General features: G+C 42.5%; 1 protein-coding gene across 1 annotated transcript in view; it reads left to right on the top strand.

Moving 5' to 3' along the window:
- The first annotated feature begins 8,203 nt into the window (after positions 1 to 8,203).
- LOC149181383 (citrate synthase, mitochondrial-like) overlaps positions 8,204 to 19,991 on the top strand; it is a 108,727-nt gene continuing 96,939 nt past the window's right edge. The window contains exons 1-4 of the mRNA XM_089414179.1: positions 8,204 to 8,268; positions 8,387 to 8,464; positions 8,804 to 8,932; positions 9,132 to 9,174. Coding sequence (XP_089270305.1) covers positions 8,204 to 8,268; positions 8,387 to 8,464; positions 8,804 to 8,932; positions 9,132 to 9,174 — 315 coding nt within the window. The remainder of the gene's footprint in view (positions 8,269 to 8,386; positions 8,465 to 8,803; positions 8,933 to 9,131; positions 9,175 to 19,991) is intronic.

Raw genomic sequence — 19,991 nt, 5'->3', positions numbered from 1 at the left:
AGGATGGTATGATACATCCTCGATCATTTCTTCTTCTTCATAGTTCGAGAAGAGCAAAGCAGGGCCTAGCAGTGTAGGGCAATGCATTTGATGGCTGGGATAGTAGCGACGGTCAGACGGATTGCAGATGGAGTTTTCCCTAGTCGAGAGGGAGTGTTAAAATTGGAAACTAGGGCCAAAATCCATGTGGTTCACCTCATTTATGGCAGCTGATATTTTTCCTAGATTCCTCTTGTCGAGAGGTGTAGGATTGATCTAGAGATCATCCGATTCTGACAAGTATTTATGGAGATATGAATTTATTTGTATTTACTTGACAAATTGTAAAGGTCGGCCAACGTTTAAATGTGTGGCACACATGCCCAGTAAATCATATAAATAGAAGAGAGGTTGATTCATTTTCTCATCATCTCATCTCACTCATTCTTCTCTCTCTCATTAGCTTTGGGTTATACAAGGAGTAGCTCACACGTGGGAAGAACGATGATGCATTAGGGCAAGGAGGATACCGAAAGGAGGACGCAAAAGCTGCTGAAGGTCGACCAAGCGTTGACTCATCAAGGGTGCAGTTTTTGTGTGGCTGCCTCTTCTAGGTAGGCCGAAAATTTTGGCACAAAAATTGAGACAATCCATCCACAGGTTTGACTAGCATTGACTGCCCTAGTTTTGGGTAGCAAGTTGACTTCAGTCAACAACAATTTGACTGTGTTTTTGGGGCTGTTCACAGGCTGTTCGTGGGCTAGTTGACTGGAAATTGACCAAGCATATTGGAGGTCAATTTCAACTCTTTTGACCAAGTTTGACTTCACTGATCTAGGGTTTGCTGCTGCTGATATAAAATTACAGAATTATGATGTTGTACTATTTCTCTCTGTTGAACTATTGAAGATAAAAGAAGATTTGATCAAAGGGTTTCCCCGCATTAGGGTTTGTCCCTGGCTAGCCACCACATCTTGTGTGTCTTGTCTTGGCTTGTTTTCTGTTGATCGTTTAATGTTCTATCTGCACTTTACTTAATGTATATGTGATTGCTAATCTGTGGATAATAAGAAGAAAAGAAGTAAACTGCTCTAAGCATAGAATCCTCGAGCTACGACTTGCAATATATCGGGAATCCACTGTTGGATTGAGCTCAAATTTGGAGGACACCTTGAGAAAACCATAGTTGTGGACCAAATTTCAAGGGTTTTGGATGGCTACAAAAGATTTCGCTTGATGCCCAAGGTGACCTAGTAGGGTTAGGCCTAGAAGGAGAAGAAAAGGCGAGAAAAATATTCTTTGAGTTGACCACCATTGGTTAGATCAGTGCCTTACCTTTGGGAGAGATGGAGTCAAGGAGATTTTATGATTCAAAGAGACTTAACCCGATTAAGGAGAACTTTAGGCAACTTCGCATGGCAAATTAGGGCATGAGAGCAACTACCAAAGGATTTTATACTTCGATGTGCAAGAATTGATGACTTATCAAGGTGTATTCAATGAAATTAAACCTCTAGGAACATTCATTCATCATACATGGCACATGTAACATATGCAACACTTAAAAAATCCAAAACTTCCACAATTTCGCATAAATTAGGGCAAATTTCAGATCTAGAGAGCGAAAATCCCATACATTATTAACATGACAAGATAAATGTAAAGAATAGACATGAAAAAGGGTACTTACATGTACAATGAGTATATCCAATCATGAAATCAAGACAAATTTGAAGCTCCAAGATCAAGAGAAAAGTATCCAAACATCAAAATTCATCCATGCAACCAAACTCGTCCTCCAATAGGAAATGTGAAATTCTCACAAGAGCTACTTTTCCAACCGAGTGATGATGAGAGGAATGAATGACCCTCTCATCAATTTATATCCTCTCTAAAGAGTTCGATTTGCCTAATTAGGCCTACTTAGGCCCCAACTAATCAAATAATGTGCAATAATAACATCCCTTGGTGAGAAGCTCACCAAGATAGCTCCAAAATACAAAGATAAGCCTCTCAAGAGGGAAAAATAGTAAACATAATGAGTTTTTGGGCCATTGAGAAAGCCTAGTGGAGTCCAAAGTGTGCCAAGGTGAGAGAATAGACTCCAAACATAGTGAACAAGGGGTTGGCCCCTTGACATCCAAGCAAGTCACATGTGGTGTCCCGAAGTGGGTGTGAGGGCACAGTGACATCCTCATGGGTCTTCAAGTGGATCGATAATGCCTGTAAATAATCTGTAATGGCTAGGATGATGACATATGCCCTCCCTTTGTCTCTCGCACTGAGACACATCCTCATTTGGACCCTGGAACCTCTGCCAAGCGTGTGGTACAAGTATGAAGCCAACATGGTGATCTAGGTGCATGATCCTCATCCAAAAGGTGGAACAGGAGCAATTATTGAATGGTGTTGGGGATCCATGAAGTGCTCTCTGCTATGGTGGAGGCCGATGTCTCTCTATGCTCACCCTACAAGTGCCAATGTGGCCCTCTGGAGGGCTTGGACCCTATATAGGGAGACAAAACCCCAAATGGAGACCCACTTGCAGTCCTGCATAAGATCCAATGCGTCCCCTCGCCCTCCAATACAAGAAATCATTAGAGTAATCAAGTAAATGAGCTTACAAATCATGGAACACAAGCAGACACTTCATAATGGCATGCCCTTCCATAGTGGGCTTTGACATGTACAAGTGTCTCCAAGCTCAATAAGGGTGTTAACCAACAACCCCATCAGGTGGTTTTAGCCTTTAAAGGGGGTGATATGTCCACGATACATCTATCAAGTGGTAGGTGGCATGTGATGTAATGATGGAATGGAGTGGGGATTAGGGGAAGGCTCCAAGCCACATGCCATGGTACAAGGGTAGTTATAATAGGGGATGCTCACACTTGGGTATATGAGTGTAGGAAGTAGCAATCATGGTACAGGAGTTACCACGGCCTTTGTTTTTCCACCCTTCCTCATATGCCTTTTGCCTTTGATTGATTTTTCTTCATAACTGCTTGGGGCTCCAGGGAATGAGAGCATGATGTGTAGGATACAACAATGGTATACCCTCTTCAAGGTGGGCATTTCATTGCCCACCAGGGGTTGGGATAGTCATAGGTTCATTAATGTGGAGGGGGCTCATGTAGGGTCCATAGGAACCAAGGTGATGGCCATAGATAAGGGGTAGAGTTCATGTTTGGTTTTTCTCCACGTGCTAAATTTGTATGTCTCGACCATATTTTGCATTTTCTGGCACATTTCCTTGTTTTAACTGGCCAAATTATGTTTTTTCATTTCTTTTTAGCGGCATCAACCTCTGGGACATCGTTCTAGACCCGACCCAAGGTGTGGGCAAGGGGAGGGGGAGGCTAACTCTTTGTGGACCCAGTGGACAAATGTGGACCAAGATGGGAAAAGTGATAAATGGGTTTAAAATGAGTGGAGATGAGTGATGTATATGGTGTCGGGAAGCGGAACCATGCAATCGAATTCAAGATTTCCCACGTTAAAATTGGCAACTAGGGCCAAACTCCACATGGGCCATTTTATTTATGACAACTGATATTTTTCTTGAATGCCTCTCTCGGAGAGGTGTAGATTGTTCTAAAGATCATTCGATTCTGACATGTACAAATGAAGTTATGAATTTATTTTGATTATGGACAAATTGTCAAGGTCGGCTAACAAACTCATGTAGGCTCAGAAGCCGAACAGCCACGTCTATTCATCCTCAACGTTTGCTTATAAATACATGATGCCTCCTCCTCATTTGGACACAATTCACTTCTCGCACATCTCTCTCTCCTCACATGATTGGGTACGGATTTTTGGGCAGCTTTCCACACATGTGAAGGACTGTACTTTTCTGTTCCAGCCGTTGACCAGCGTTGACCAAATTTGCAGGAGGCTATTTTGACTGTGTTGACCAAGCATTGACCTGTTTTTGGTGTGATTTTGGGTGGAGGAATTCTGTCCTAGCAGGTTGCAGATCTGGGCACAAGAACCGAGGCAATCTGACCTCCTGTTTGACCAATGTTGACTGTACTAGGGCTAGCCACAAGGTTGACTTTTGTTGACCAGTTTTGATTGGACTTTTTCGGACTGTTTAGGGCTGATTAGACTTGCTTTTGGAGGCTGAAGTTGACTGAGTTTGACCGCATTGAATTGAGGAAGAAATCTGGCCTGTTGACCAGCGTTGACTTTTCTGGTTAGGGCTCTTTTGCTGCTGTTATAAATTATTAGTATTTGTAAATTGTACTATCTCTCTCTGCTGAACTATTGAAGACTAAAAGAAGATTTGATCAAGGGTTTCCCCACATTGGGGTTTGTCACTGGCTAGTGCCACATTTTGTGTCCTCTTGTCTTGGCTTGTCTTCTACTGTTTATGTTTATGTTCTATTAGCATTTTACTTACATGTTTATGTGATTGCTAAACTGAAATTGATATTGGGCTCATAAAGAAATTGAAGTAAATTTGCTTTAAAGCATAGAACATACCATTGTTGCCTAAAATTAACACATGTAGTGCCAGCCCTAAAGCTAATAGCCAGTAAAGTAGATCCCACAGAACGAGGAAACAAGGCTAACCACCAAATCAGGCAGAGGAAACAAGAGTACAGACTTAGCCCACTCTTTCCGCTGAATCCCCCCACCAATCGATGCCCAAAAGTGTCCATGATAAGTAAACAAAATTACTCAACTATACCAATGAAAAGCCATACTTTCGGGGTTGGGATGCCCACCCTCAAACATACGAGGGTGGGGGACCACATTGCTTGCTCAGGTGGTGGAGATAGTGGCACATCTAGCAATCTGGTCGCTGCAAAGGGCCGCTGGCTGCCCGCTGAGGACCATCTAGGAGAAAATTTTCACTTATGGATACTACCCACAGGTGGTGGGTAACAAGATTTAGAGGCTGAAGAGAAGGAGAAGCTACAGCAAGGAATTACTAGTGAGAAAATTCTGAAGGGGTTGAGATAATGGAGAGAGGAAGCTGAATTTGCAGGGAAGCCAAAACTCAGCTTGGAGGGTTGGGCAAGGGGGGCGTACGACCTAGGTGAAGTGTGAGTTATTCTTCCAGTGCTGAGGCCATACAGAGCTAGGAGAGAGGAAGCCAAATTGCAGGTTGGAGATGCTGATTTTTTCCAGAGGCCAAAAATTTCCATGAGTTCGAATTTTCGGAGGGCCGAAACTTCCAGGGGGCTGAGATTTCCAGGTTCCATTTTGCTGTATAATTTCTGTTTTTCTCTGAGGGTCACTTTCCCTGTTAAGGGAGCCTTATTTTTCTTGAGCAATTTACTGAATGATAAGTTGGAGGGCAAAAATTTCTGCTGTGTTTATGATTGATTTTCCACTTGTGTTTCTGCTGCAAATATTTTTATAAGTTAAACTACCAGTGTTTTTATGTTTTTATTTTTATTTTTTTTAAATTTTTATTTTTCCTTAGGCTAACTCCCATGGGGATTTGAACTGGTGACCTATCGCAAGGAGTGCCTTAACAATGCACCCATTCACCATCAATCCGAAGCCCCATGGGCAAAATACCTGTATATTTTTGTTCAGCAGTTTTCCAGAAAATAATTTACAGGGTGAACAAATTTTCTGGGAATAAAATATAATTTTAGTAATTTAAATAAGATCTGGTATTGAAAGATTAACATATTTTTGATACTTGTTAGAGATACCCATGGTATGTGAACGGAGCACAAAAAGTGTGAGGGCCCCCGCAAACCACCAGTTAAAAATATCCTAGGGACTAGAGCAATGTACCCACCCTCCCTTAAGCAAGTACCAAGTTCTAAATAAAGTCTAGTGGGAAAATTCTTTACCTCCACAAGCTTCTTTTAATTGTTTGAAGTTGAACATCCTTCAAAATATAAATTTGTCAAAGTGTATAATTTCCAAACAGAACCAATATCTCAACTTAACAATGCATTGGTGAACCGTTCCCACCACAAGCTTCTTTTAAATGTTTGAAGTTGAACATCCTTCAAAATATAAATTTGTCAAAGTGTATAATTTCCAAACAGAACCAATATCTCAACTTAACAATGCATTGGTGAACCGTGAAATGTAACCTTTGTCTTCACTCTCCCAGGCTCCCAGCCAAATCAACACTACCAACATGGCTACACTAACATTTTAACACAAACAAATAAAAGCATAATCATTATATCAAACCTGGATGGTTGATGCTCAACTTCAAATCTTCAGACCTTGGGCTTCTGCTCATGGAAGATCTCTCCATGATAGTTGCTTACTGTTGGTCTCTTTGTCATGATGGAAACTACTTTAACAAATGGTGGCTCCAACAGGGTAGCAACTCCTGTGGGGTTTGCTCTGTGATAGCTATTTTCCAGCACTTATTAAACCTTGAGGGTCTCATTCCCAGACCGACTGCCTTACAGGGTTGCAGCTTAATAACCCACATTGCGGCTTCTTATTTTGAATTTGTTGTGCATTAGTCCCACGATCTTATCATGCATAATCTTAAGAAACCCACCCTCCATGCGACACTATTTCACACATCTCTTTGCTATTTTAATATAATATCACTTTTATAAGCAAGATGCATGCCTGAAAACATCATAATCACATAACCTTAAAAATGCCTCGTCAATGACACTTATTGACCTGGGTGCAATGTACAATCTGTCAGCAGTGTTGCGATCTCTACACCCCCACAACTACTGGCGACTTATCATGGTGGATGACAACATATGAACCCACAACTCGGCTTCTATTCTTTTCCTTTTACAGCTGGGCAATGCTTTATCCCAGTGGTCTGTTATCCCTGATGACTATAGCATGTGCAATCCTCGGCTTATCTTCCATGCAGCAACTGGGTTCTTCATAGATATGTTTTTCCTCAACCCTGTGGCTCTACTGTCATAACTCTCGCCAATGGCAGTTCCACTTCCAATGGCTAACTACTTATCCCCAAGAGCTCACGATGCTGTCATAGAGGCAGAGGTGGGACAAATGGTGTTAGATTTTCCTGGGCTCTATTTTTTATGGTGAGCTGTCTCAATTTTCTTCAGTATCATGACTAAATATTAATAGATCATGATAAAGAATAGTTCTGTTCACATAGGAATAGATCAAGGGAAGATCTGAGATCTGAGTTTCACTGAAGCTTCTCGAAACAACCACTCCAGACTATGTTTCTAAAGATACTCACCAGTCACAGCTGCTCTGGCTTTTACTCTGGCCTCCAAACTCCATTATCATCGAACACACAGCTTCCTGGGCATTTCTAGCAATATCTCGAGATGCCTGTGTCAATACAACAATGTTTCTGAAACTCACACCGTAATGAGTAACTCTGTATATCTCTTTTACAGTGCAGTCACTGGAATGACAAGCCACTGAGCTTGAAAGACGTCTCTTCCATCTTCACCAATGCCTCACAGGGCAGGGCTCTTCTGTTAGAGGTGGCAGATTGGGGCTTTCTTCTCTGGCATGTCTGCCCACTAGTGTCCTCTGTGCAGCCTTTTCAAAATGTGATTAGGTTGAAATCTTGAACCTTGGCACCAGCATCATGTCAGTGGCCTTCCACTTCCTTGCTAGAGCAGATAATCATGTGCTGATTGCATCTTGCACTCATCCATTAAGACAACACCCTCAGGTCTGGCAGATTAGATCTGAGTTTCATTCTCACATATCCCTGCAAAAGATATTTTATTCCTTCAACCATTCATATGCCCAGAAAGCATCACAAATCTTAATGCAGAAAAACCTCAGGTCATTGTTTACTCCTCCTGGAACTTGGCTCTGATACCATGTTAGGATTTCATGATGAACCTAGCTATCGAAATGCAAAGATGGTTTTCAAAAACACCTATAAACAATGAAGCACATCTTCGTAAGAAGATCCCAAAGAGCACAGTGCATTGTGTGTATATTGTGCATGTCAAATGAGACTAGGGCCTTACCAATGAATGTGTTTAGATTGAACTTTTACCCCTAAAGGCCTAAAAGAGTGGGACGACAATAACCACCAAAGTGGTTAACTATATATGAAATAGTCGTAAAGTTTCAATAAACCCCTGATGTTGAATTTACATCAAATATTCTTGCAATTGAAACATCAATGCCTTACAGGGATGGGTTTGATGATTGCAACCGTGATCAGTTTTTCAGTTCTGTTAGAAGAATTATTGTCTATGCTATATGGTAAAGGATGGTATAAGCTAGATTATCAAGAAGGGCCTTCCACTAACTGCTTTTGTTCATGAATTGCATACAGGTTCAAAGCGAGTTTCAGAAGGCATATGAAAAAGGAATTCCCAAGACAAAGTGGGCATTTGTATGCTTTATTCCATATGAAAAAAAATACTCAATAGCTTTCATGATATAAAATAAAATGCTGAGCAGTCTAAGTCGATATATGATTTTATGACATGTCTGCTTTTAGGTACTGGGAGCCAACATACGAGGACTCGCTTAATCTGATAGCTCAGCTTCCTATTATAGCTTCTTACATTTACAGAAGGTAATAACCACAATTAGTAATGGTCTAGAAATGGTGATGGTTTAGTCTCATCGTTTGGAGGTTTAACATTGTTTCCAGTGATTGGCAGTCAGGTCTTCTATTGAAAGAGATCATAATTTTCTCTATAGATGAATTGAACTGTAGAATAACAAAAGATGAATACGAACAATCATTCATAACATCATACTATTTCTTTAGAGTATGCCTTTAATTCGTGTGTTGTACAATATCAAGTTTGGGCAAATCATTATGTACATTAGGCAAGTGGTGAACATTTTGATTAGTATTTCCTGTATGTTGGTAACATTGTGATCTTACTTGCCTTTCTTGATTGTGCAGGGTTTTTAAAGGTGGAAAAATTATTCCTTCAAGTGATTCGTTAGATTATGCTGCAAATTTTGCTCACATGTTAGGCTTTAATGATCCCAAAATGCATGAACTGATGAGATTGTATGTCACCATTCACAGGTTTGTGCAACCTGCTCATGATGCTTCTTTTCAAATTTCAGTTTTGCTGTTACATCGTATGTTCACAAAGTTATGCTCAATGAATGAATACTTTGCCAATAAGCTACATGCCTAATAGCTATTATATTGAACTATTTAACAGTACTCTAATTGTTGAATGAAAACACGGAAACAATTTTCTAACAATTTTTACTGTCAGTGATCATGAAGGAGGCAATGTGAGTGCCCATACAGTTCGCCTGGTAAGTGCTGGATCCTTGGTAGGCTATATGTTTTTATTTTCTTAGTATAATTGCCAATCCAAACTGCTATATTATTTTATTTTCAGCTTGAGGATTAAAGGGAAATTTGTGTTTTGTCTGATTCAGTCTTGCTAGATTTTGTTAATAATTATGGTGTGAAAGGATGTTCTTACATTTGTTGTTAGATAATATGTCAAGGCTTTAGATTAGGTGGACCTGTTTAATATGTCCAAACAGTTTGTCACTACTGATTGCACTTTTGAGTTCCATTGCGTTACCATTGGTCATTCGTCGACATTAAGAAAGTATCTTATCTTTTACTTTTTCCAAGGAAAAAGGTGCAATTTTTATTAATATATTAAGAACATTACATGTTGTATCTTCAGCATGTATGAGATGCATTCACTGGTGAAACATAACAGTTTAGTGTTCGAAACCATATATACAGATTACAGCATAAGTTGCAGAGAGTAAAATAACTAGCAGGGATAACTTAAAACAAGTAGTGTCCAAAAACTGATAATGACAAAGCAAAAAACCATGGAATGATCGGGGTGATCAGTCCGAGTGATTCCCGTTCATCTTGATGAATGGACGGTGGAAAAACTGAAAGAAAGCACCATCTCTGAATTGCTGAATTAACCGTTGACCCCTGTTCCGCTGTGCGGCCTCTTTGGATAGACAATTAGCGATCTCATTCCTTTCCCTATATATATGAGAGCATACAATAAAATCAAATTGTGATTTTAAAGTAATGATGTCATCCAGTGTGTCCCTGAGTGTGTGCAAGTGACAATGATATACATTGTTTATCCAATTTATAACAAGCTGTGAATCCTGAAAGATCTGAATCTTTTGACAATTTTGTTCCCGCACAAAAAGGAGGTGGTGTTTTAAACTATGTAGCTCAGCAAAATTATTTGTTCCCCTTTCAAGACCTACTTTGATTCGTAATGACAGGTGCTCATTGATGTGAAGGACAGCTCCCCCCGCAGCCCTCTGCTTGGGCAGAGCCATCAAAATAACCCCACCGGAGACTAATATTGAAGAGTTCTGGAGTGATGACCCGAGGAGATTTTCTGTCAGGGATGTCTGGAATCAGATTTAAAATGGCTACAAAGTTGATACAGGTGGCTAACCAGTTGATCGGTGCATCCTGGAAGATCTGTCGGTTCTTGTTTAACCAAATGCCCCAACAAACAATCTGGGGAAGATTTCTGGCTTTTTGGGTTGGAGCTTCAGTCCACCAACACAACCATGCTTCCTCAAAATTTTGTCCAACCCAATTGGTCTTTATGTTGAGGGAAGAAATTATAGAGGACCAAAACTATGTCATAACCGGGCAGAGGAGGAAGAGATGGTTTGTGTCTTCAGCATTGGATTTGCATAAGCAACATCTGGAGGGACCGTGGAAAGCCTGTTTCATGAGGTTTATTTCTGTTGGGGCTCTGTTTGTGAGAATACACCACATGAACAACTTCGACTTTGGGGGGGCTTTTAGTTTCCAAAGGTGGCACCACCACCAGCTGATTATGCCATTTTCCTGGGCTGTCATAAGAGCCGCATAGCCTGCTTTTCAGGTGTATGGCCCATGAGGGACAATGGCCCAGATGAGCTCGTCCTCTTTCTCTGTTAACCTGATATTGGCTTCCTCCAGTGCCCTAATGAAGCGATTCCAGACCTTGCTCCATCTATCTAGGATGTTCAAATCTCTGTGATCTAGCCATCGCTGAGGTGCCCAAAGGTCGATTCCCGCAACAACAATTTAGGCAATCTTTGAGATACCTGTCCCTGAGAAAAATTGTCAAAGGGCCCTCGGTAGGATGTGGGAATTGCTGCAGCCTGCAACTGGCCCCGACATCAGTGCCTAAACGCACCTTCTCACCGTCACCAATTTGCCATGCTAGCCCATTCTTGATAATACTTAAAGATTGAGAAATTGCCTTCCAGATGATGGAGGCACCAGTAGAAGATATACAGGGTCTGTGAATCCAATCCATAATTGAAAGGGGGTGGATGTACTTAAAATAGATTACCTCTTGCCATAGGCTTTCAGATTTGATTAATTGCTAGCCCATCTTTGTTGTGAGTGCCATTGCAAAGGACTGAAGATCTTTTATTTCCCAACCTCCTAGTGTTTTTGGCTTCCCAATCTCGTCCCAACGGACCCAGGCAAAAGTCCTCCCCACATTTTGACCCCTCTAGAGGAATATACAACAGATTTGTTGTATCCTATTGAGAATACCTTTTGGGATCCAAGCGAGAGTCATCTAGTAAACCGGAATGGCCTCGAGCACCGATTTTATCAGAGTGAGCCTGCCCACTCTGGAGAGCCAACGTTGTTGCTAGATGTTTATTTTGCTTTCAATTTTTGCAATCAGCCACACCTAATCGGCGATGCGATACCCATTTGGTTTCAGTCTGAACCCCAGGTATTTTAGACCAGCATCCAGCTCTTGTTTGACACAAGCAAATTGTTGGGCCACATACCTTTCCTTGTTTTGGAGATAGGTCACACAAATGATTATGGATTTCCCATAGTTTGGTTCCATACCTGTTGCTTTGCAAAAGAGAGATAGTATGTTCTTGAAAACATATGAGTCACGAAAAGAACCATTTAGAAATATAAGAACATCATCAAAAACAATAGATGAGAGAGAGTAGTCATGTCCGATATCCAGACTCCCCCCAGATCACCAGTCTCACGGGCATTTTTTATTAGTCCGCTTAGACCTTCCATGATTAAAAGAAAAAGGAGGGCGGGGAGAGGGCATCCCTGTCTCAGACCACGCTCAGCATGAAAAAAACCAGAAGCTGCCCCATTGATAAGGATGCTATAGGAGGCAGAAGAGAAGCAACACTTAATCTAGGAGTGGGGGAAGCCGATATGAGTGAGGATGAGCTGCAAGTAGGTCCAACTAGCCCAATCAAAGGCTTTGGAGAGATCTATCTTTAGAATGATGGACTTTTTGTTTTGATTCGTGATCGAGTGGAGGCCTTCCTGGGAAATCCCTATAGCTTCATGAATTTGTCAATGACTGAGGAAAGCAAACTATTCCCTGGAGATCATCCTAGAGAGAATAGGTTTAACATAGAGGGAAATGGTTTTGGATATGATTTTGTAAATGCTGTTGCAGAGGGAGATAGGTCGATAATCATTAAAAGTAAGGGGTTTGTCAATTTTTGGGATGAGGGCCAGGAAAGTCGCATTAAACCCCTCGTACATTCTGCCTGTGGTTCTGCATTCCTCAATAGCCAAGAGAATATCTGGCCCAATTAGCTCAATGAAGGTACTGTAGAATTCCACAGGCCACCCATTCGGCCCCGAGCTTTTATCTTTGTTGAAGCATTTCAACACTGTTTCAAGTTCCCCCTGCGAAACCGGTGCAATTAAGGCCTCCACCTCTTCTGGCTCGACAAATCTAGGGAGTACCTCAGCAATGCGGATAATGTCAGGGAGGGTGACACCCCTTGGAGCCTTGTAGATATTTGAAAAGTGACGAACACCCATATCAGCCAGCTGATTGAAGGTGTTAGCCTCCCTGCCTTCATGATCATGCAACTCCCAAATGGTGTTGATAGACTTTCTCCCTTGGGCATATTGTTGAAAAAACTTGGAGTTTTCGTCACCGGCTTTTAGCCATAACGCTCTGCTCTTTAAACGCCAAGACTCCTCTTTCTGTCTCAAGAGTCTAATCTTCTCCGATTCGAGATGGATTAAATGTTCCTTTGTTCCAGTCGAAGCATAACTAGTAAGCCCAAAGGCTTCCAAAATTTTGAGATCTTCTTCAATCCTTCGAAGATCAGCCTCGTCCTTTTGCTGTTTTTTCTTCACCCAACCAATGGTTTTTGATTTTAGGCAGACCAAGTTATTTGCAATTACCTCGGCCAGGGATGTTCGGTCGCTTGGCCTACAATGGATCCAAGAGTCACTAACAATTTTGTGGAAATCGACTTCAGAGAACCATGTCGAGTTGAATTTAAAAGGCGACTGGGGTTTGAGATTGTCATCCCTAATCTCCAAAAAAAATCTGAGAATGATCAGATATCCCGTCCGAACCCACCCACTGGCAAAAACGATCCAATTTGGATAGTAGAGGGGCCTTTATCAAAAAATGGTCTAGCTTTCTGGCCAACGCATCCTCCCCCGTCCTTCTGTTCCTCCAGGCCGGCATAAGCTTGGTCGTGTCTATGTTCAGAAGGTCACAGGAATCCATCAAGATTTCAAAAAAGGCCGAAAGGGGATCACTCTGGGCTCTGCTGCGCCAGGATTCCGCCAGCCCAAGGGAGAAATTTAAATCCCCCCCCGATGATCAAGTTTTCTGTTTGCGTGAAATTAGCCTCCAGTTATCTACCCCAGAACAATTCCTTGTTGACAAGCCTAAGGGGGAGATTGAAATCCGAGGAGATAATGTCAACACCCAGGTAACCCTCGCCACCTTATACATTGTTCAATCTTATTGATCTTTTATTAAAGCCCATGGCGTAGCCACCCGAACGCCCTCAAACATCCAAAAAGTGGAAAACCCTGTCCGGAAGGAATTTCATGAGCATTTTGTTTACCAGGCTCCCTTCCCCCAGAGTTTCTTGCAATAAAATGACATCTAAACTCTCCGAGTTACATAACCTCTTTAGAGCCAGTTTTTTGTCCGAGCTGGCCAGGTCCTTGCAGATGAAGGAGAGACAGTTCATGGCGTAACCTTTTGAGGGTTGCCCTTTGCTCTAAGGACCCAGTCAATGGGGGTTTGTATGCTCGAAGCCACTTCGATGCCAACCCTCTTAATGGCTTTAGAAAGATGGGATTGTTTGCCTCTGGGGAGTTTCAAGGGGATGGAAGGGAGGGGATCCTCATCCAGTCCGAAGGACGGGGTCTAAGAGGTAGGGAGGGAGCGAAGGTAATAGTGGTGAGAACCATTAGAGGTCGGGAGTTGGAGTAGGTGGAATCGGGAAAATAGAGGGGTTTGTACTGTGGGGAGGGGGAGGAGCTGATAACACAGGACAAATAGGGGAACATAGCTTGCTAAGCCCAGTAAGCGAACCAGACAATAACATAGATGCAGAAGCAATATCAGATATCAGACAATCATTAGAAAACAAAGGAGGAGGAGGAGTACTTGAGAAAGCCGATTCTCTGGCCTGAGCTCTGGTGAGAGGTGCCGTTAAGGTCACAGAATCTGACTGCGAAGGTGATACCCCCAAATCGTCCTGTCTTGGCGCCGAAGCCTCAAGAGGGTCCGCCTGCAGAAGAAAATCCACCTCCAACGTTTGTGTGCTTGTCGAAACCAGTGACCTCGGAGGTTCCAGCTCCTTCCCAGACAACATGGGGTAGTCTTTGTACATATGTCCTACCTCATGACACCGCCTGCAACGAAAGGGGATGCCCTCGTAATCGAGAATCTGTCTCCTGGTGATCTCTCCCATTTGAAGTTGATAGCTTTCCACTAGGCCCTCTCTGGTGTCAAGGTATTCCAGAATTCTAGCTAATGCCATGCATCCAGTATCTTGGTATGCCCTATCATGGTTAAGATAAACTCCCATGTCGTCTCCAATACACCGGAATATGTCCTCAGCCCAAAATTGGAGCAGAAGGCGAACCCAAATCGGACCAGCGCCCATGTTTTCTTTCTCAGTATCAAAAAGCGGTGACCACCGCTTTAGCAGAACTGGAGTCATTTTAGTATGCCAGTACCTCGTCAAGACCCAATCCACCAGTTCTGGCTGCGGGAAGATGAGCGCAAACCACCCCTTAGATAGAGTGATGACACCTGGGAGTTGCACCATCAGGTTCCCCTAGACTTCCACGGTCCATTTCCTCAGGCGAGCAGGGGTGTAGTTTCTGCCGCGGACTCGGCCAACTAGGACAATGCTCTCCGTTAGAGCCGCTTGTGCCATTGTAATACCAACCCCAAACACAAGGAGTCGATCTTGTTCCCGGACTTTTGAGTGCTTTGATTTTTTCCTTTCCCCCAATCTTTTCTGTTGGTCTGTGGGAGCTCCTTCAGCTTGAGGGTTCTTGTCCGAATTCGAGGATCTATTTTCTTCCGGACCAATATCCTGTCTGGAGATACCGTCAAAGAAGCCTGAGGGATGAGCAGTAGCAGTGATCGGGAGGGAGGAGCCCTCAGGCGCAGAACCGAGAATACCGAAATGGGGAGGCGAAGTGCCCCTCACTTCTGGGACCGAACCACTAAAACCCGCTGATGATATGTCGACACCACCTTGAGGAAAGGCAATACTCGACTGTGCCTGAGACCAGGATTGGAGTTCTGATGGAGACGGGATGGAGAGGAATGGAGAGTCGGAGTCCTCCCCCAGACAAAACAACCCATCTGAAACCGCAGTGGCCGGTTGCGAATTACCCAAAACTTGGAGAGAAACCCCCATATCATCCATTAAAGAGGAGAGTTCCACCACCTGCATAGCTGGTAGAATGGTGTTCTCTAGTTCTTCCCCTGCTTTTGACGTGTGTTTGTCTTCGACCCAGATGTCTGCTGGGGTCAACGAGTCAGAGGAATAGTTAAGCATGTCCTCTTCCATTCTACCTGCATAGCTGGTAGAATGGTGTTCTCCGGTTCTTCCCCTGCTTTTTGCGAGGTTGCCTGAGGAGGAAACCGGGCAAAACCCCTTCCAGGCCACTGACCCCTGTTGAAACCTCCCAAAAACCTAGAGACCGGCTGGTAAAATCCCTTTCGCCACGGCTGTAACACCTCGAACCGTTGTGGCAAGTAGACCTCAGGCAAAAATGATGTCGTTCACAACCTCGGACAATTAGCTCGAGCGAAAACCCGTGGGGGCATTAATGGATATTAAATTAAACTTGACTAGCTTAAAACAAGATAAAACGCGGTGCCCCGAGACCGTGAGCAAGAAAAAAAACAAGAAAGGCTTCGGGAGGAGGGTCAAGTGCTTCACGGAGCGTAGAATAGTAAACTTGGAGACTGTGGCTACCTCAAAACACTGTGGCTCGGGTTCTGCATTAAACTGCAAACCCTAGCCCTACCATCGAAACCCAGGGGTTCTGCGGCCATTGCCTCATTACAAACAATGAAATTTTCTTCATGTTGTAGTTACTTGCATCATCTTATCTTTTACTATATATATGTGTGTATTTTTTTGTTTCCAAAGATCAAATCATAATATTGTTATTTCATAGAATGAAAAGTACATACTACATTTTTTACCTCCTACTAGCTATCATGACACAGTGTTACAAAGGAACAACACTGTTAAAAGACTAGAATTAGACCATAGCAGGGACTGAAAGGCAATCATAGACTGCTACACCAGTATAATATCAATTAAAGGAAAGCACAAGGGGGTATTCAGTGTCCACCCTTTTGTTACCCTTGATCATATGGATAAAACCAACAAGAGCTGAAACATCAAACTTTGACTACTGATCAACCTTGCAATTTGTTGGTTTTTGGGTAACTCCAAAAGTGTTTACGCCATATTTGGGGTGCTTCGTGATTTTGTGGTACATGTTGTATGCTTAATGTTGGATGGTATGAGATGGATTGGCACATAGGAGATGGTCTGTGATGGATTTACACACTAGAGATAACTTGCTCAATGATTGCTTGACCTTAGTGCTTTCTTGGAATTCTTCCCTAGGGCATTAGAATTGTCTTGACTCTTGATAACTTGGGGGACATCTTTCATGCAATGTTTTAAAAACCGTTTTGAAAAACCGGTAACCGGTCAAACCGGCCGGTTAGCAAGCTGGCCGGTCCGAACCGGCCAAAAAACCCGGTCAGACCTTGCCTTTCGCCATTTTTGGGGCCCTAACCGGTGAAAACTGGCCGGTTTAGGACGGAACCGGCCGATTTGTATCAAACCGGCCGGTTTCGTCCTAAACCGGCCAGTTTATGGCATGCCCTCCGATTCATGCAAAAAGGCGTTGGTGGTTTGTGGTTTAGGGGTTTTGGGGGGGAGGTAAAGGTATTTTCCCTCCAAAAACATCCTCTCCAAGCTATAAGAGAGCCCTCTCACTCTCATTTGTCTCACACAACTGATTTGGAGTGTTTGTGAGTGTTTGTGAGTTTGTTTGTGAGCTTGAAGAGTGTGGAGTTTTTGCTGAAGTAGTCATCTTGGAGTTGGAGTTGGAGCTATTTGGAGATAGTGTGTAGCTGTCAGTGGAGTTGCCATCTTCAAGAGGAGGCTAAGGGAGCTAGTTTGCATTTCCAGGTAAGGATTTGCACTTGATAATTCCTCATTTGAGTCTGCTGTCCATGAATTTTTTTTTTTTATGTGTTATAAACTTCTCACTTCTATGATCTATCATGTATGCTATAAACTCTCTAGCTCTATGCTATCAAATTTTGTAGCTTGAGCCTTGCATGTGCATTTGTTTTCCTACATTTATCTTTGGTTTTCCATTTTGCTTAGCTGCAATTTTTTTTTTTAAATGGCAGATTTCTTTGCAAATTGTTATTATTTCAAGCAAACATGGCTCCAAAAGGAAAGGACAGTGCATGGGCTCATTGTGATGTAATTGATGGAAAAATGATTTGCAAATTATGCCATAAATCTATTGGAGGTGGGGGTATTCTTAGGTTGAAACAACACTTGGCTGGGATAAGAGGCCAAGTAAAGCCATGTGATGCACCAAATGCACTGTTAGGTCCTATTAGGGCAGAATACATTTCCAAGCTTGAAAATTTTTATGAGGATAAGGCTAGGGAGAAGGCCATCCAAGATGACATTGCAAGGAAGAGGGAATTAGTTGAAGCCATGAAAGAGAGTGGGTATGATGATTATGAGATTCAAGACTCCACTTCTGTCCCTTCCACCAATGACCCCTTTCACTATGTTCATCCTTCTATTGGCCAACCATCAAAAGGAACAAAGAGAACAAACATCCAAAGTTATTTCTCATCTTCTCCCAACATTGCCTCTTCTAATCCCACTTCCTCCCAGCCAAGTTCTCAACCCACTTTGGATCAACATTGGAAAAGACAATGCAAAGAAACTTCTCACCAATACATTGCTAGATGGTGGTATGATTCAGATATCCCATTTAATGCTGCTCGCTCACCTTATTACCAAGCTATGTGGGACTCTGTTATAGCTGCAGGAAAGGGCTTCAAAGGCCCTAGTATGCATGACTTGAGGGGAGCTCTTTTGCAAAAAGAGATATCTTCCATTGATGAGTATTTGGTTGATTTTAAAGATTCATGGCTCAAAACAGGTTGTTCCATTATGTCAGATGGATGGTCCGATGGAAAGAACCGCACTATCATTAATTTCCTTGTTTCTTGCCCTCAAGGAACCATGTTTTTGAAATCAGTTGATGCATCTGATAAGGTAAAGGATGCAATCCTTCTATTTGAGCTTTTGGATAACGTTATTCAGGAAGTTGGGGAGCAGCATGTTGTGCAGGTCATCACTGATAATGCCTCAAACTATGTTCTTGCTGGAAAGATGGTTGAGGCCAAATATAAGACCATATTTTGGACTCCATGTGCTGCACATTGCATAGACCTCATGCTTGAGGATATAGGCAAAGTGGAGTGGGTAAAAAATACTGTAGAGCATGCCAAGTGCATTACAAAATACATTTACAACCACTCATGGGTATTGAACCTAATGAGGAAACACACTGGAGACAAAAAGCTTGTTAGGCTTGCAATTACGAGATTTGCAACTCACTTCCTCACGTTGCAATGTCTCAATGGTCAACATAAAAACTTGCAGAAAATGTTTTCCTCTGATGAATGGTCTGAATCTCGGTGGGCTCGTAGACCAGATGGAAAAGACACCAAAAAGAAAGTGTTAGACACTTATTTTTGGAAAAGGTCTGTAGAGCTTGTGAAAATTACCGAGCCCCTTGTTAAGGTGCTAAGGTTGGTGGATGGGGAAAGATTGGCCATGGGCTACATTTATGAAGCTATGGATCAGGCAAAGGAGCAGATACGGGCATCTTACAAGGATAGGTTAGCTAAATATGGCCGTATATGGGAGATCATTGATAACAGATGGAACAATCAACTCCATCGTCCTATACATGCAGCCGGGTATTTTTTGAACCCAAGGTATCACTATAAAAATCGGCTAGGAGATCAACATGATGGGGAGGTCAGAGCTGGATTGATTGATTGCTTAGAGCGCATGGTCCCTAGCCATGTAGACCAGTTGGAAATACATAGACAACGTACTATTTTCAATATGGCAAGTGGTACTTTTGGCAAAAACTTGGCAAAGATGGCAAGAGATGTGGACCAACCAGGTAAGCAATTCCAATTTCCATTTTGTTTTTCATTTCAAGTTAAAATTGTTTACGTTCTTGAATCTTTACAATTCAAACTATAAACTAAGTTACCAATTAATGTTTTTGTCTTTGAAGCACATTGGTGGGAGTCATTTGGTGGCCAGTGTCCTCAATTGCAAAGGTTTGCAATTAGAGTCCTCAGTCAAACTTGCAGTGCTTCAGGTTGTGAGCGCAATTGGTCTGTTTTTGAGTGCATACACACGAAGAAGAGAAACCGTTTGGAACAAAAACGGTTAAATGATCTTGTTTTTGTGCAATACAACCTTCGACTGAGGAGGAACCAAATGATGAGCAAATCACCTGATCTAGATCCCATTGTGTTGGACGATATTGATCCAACGTCAGAATGGGTGGAGGAGACTGAAGATCCTGTGTTTGAGGCTGATTTTGATATCGACATGGCTTTAGCGGGGGATGAGGCAGATGATGTGGCGGCATCAGAACCAGGATCAGTAGCAGCGTCAAGGAAAGGCAAGGAACCAATGGAAGGCACTAGTCGTGCAGGTTGACAAACTCGTGCTTCCATTAGGTCCACTTCTATTGTCAT

This window comes from Pinus tabuliformis, chromosome 3_2 (genome assembly GCF_031772625.1).
Source record: "Pinus tabuliformis cultivar Carrire ecotype Pingquan chromosome 3_2, CPIR1, whole genome shotgun sequence".
Lineage (NCBI taxonomy): Eukaryota > Viridiplantae > Streptophyta > Pinopsida > Pinales > Pinaceae > Pinus > Pinus tabuliformis.
Note: the sequence above shows the minus strand (reverse complement) of the source record. Positions and strands in the feature narration are given on the sequence as shown.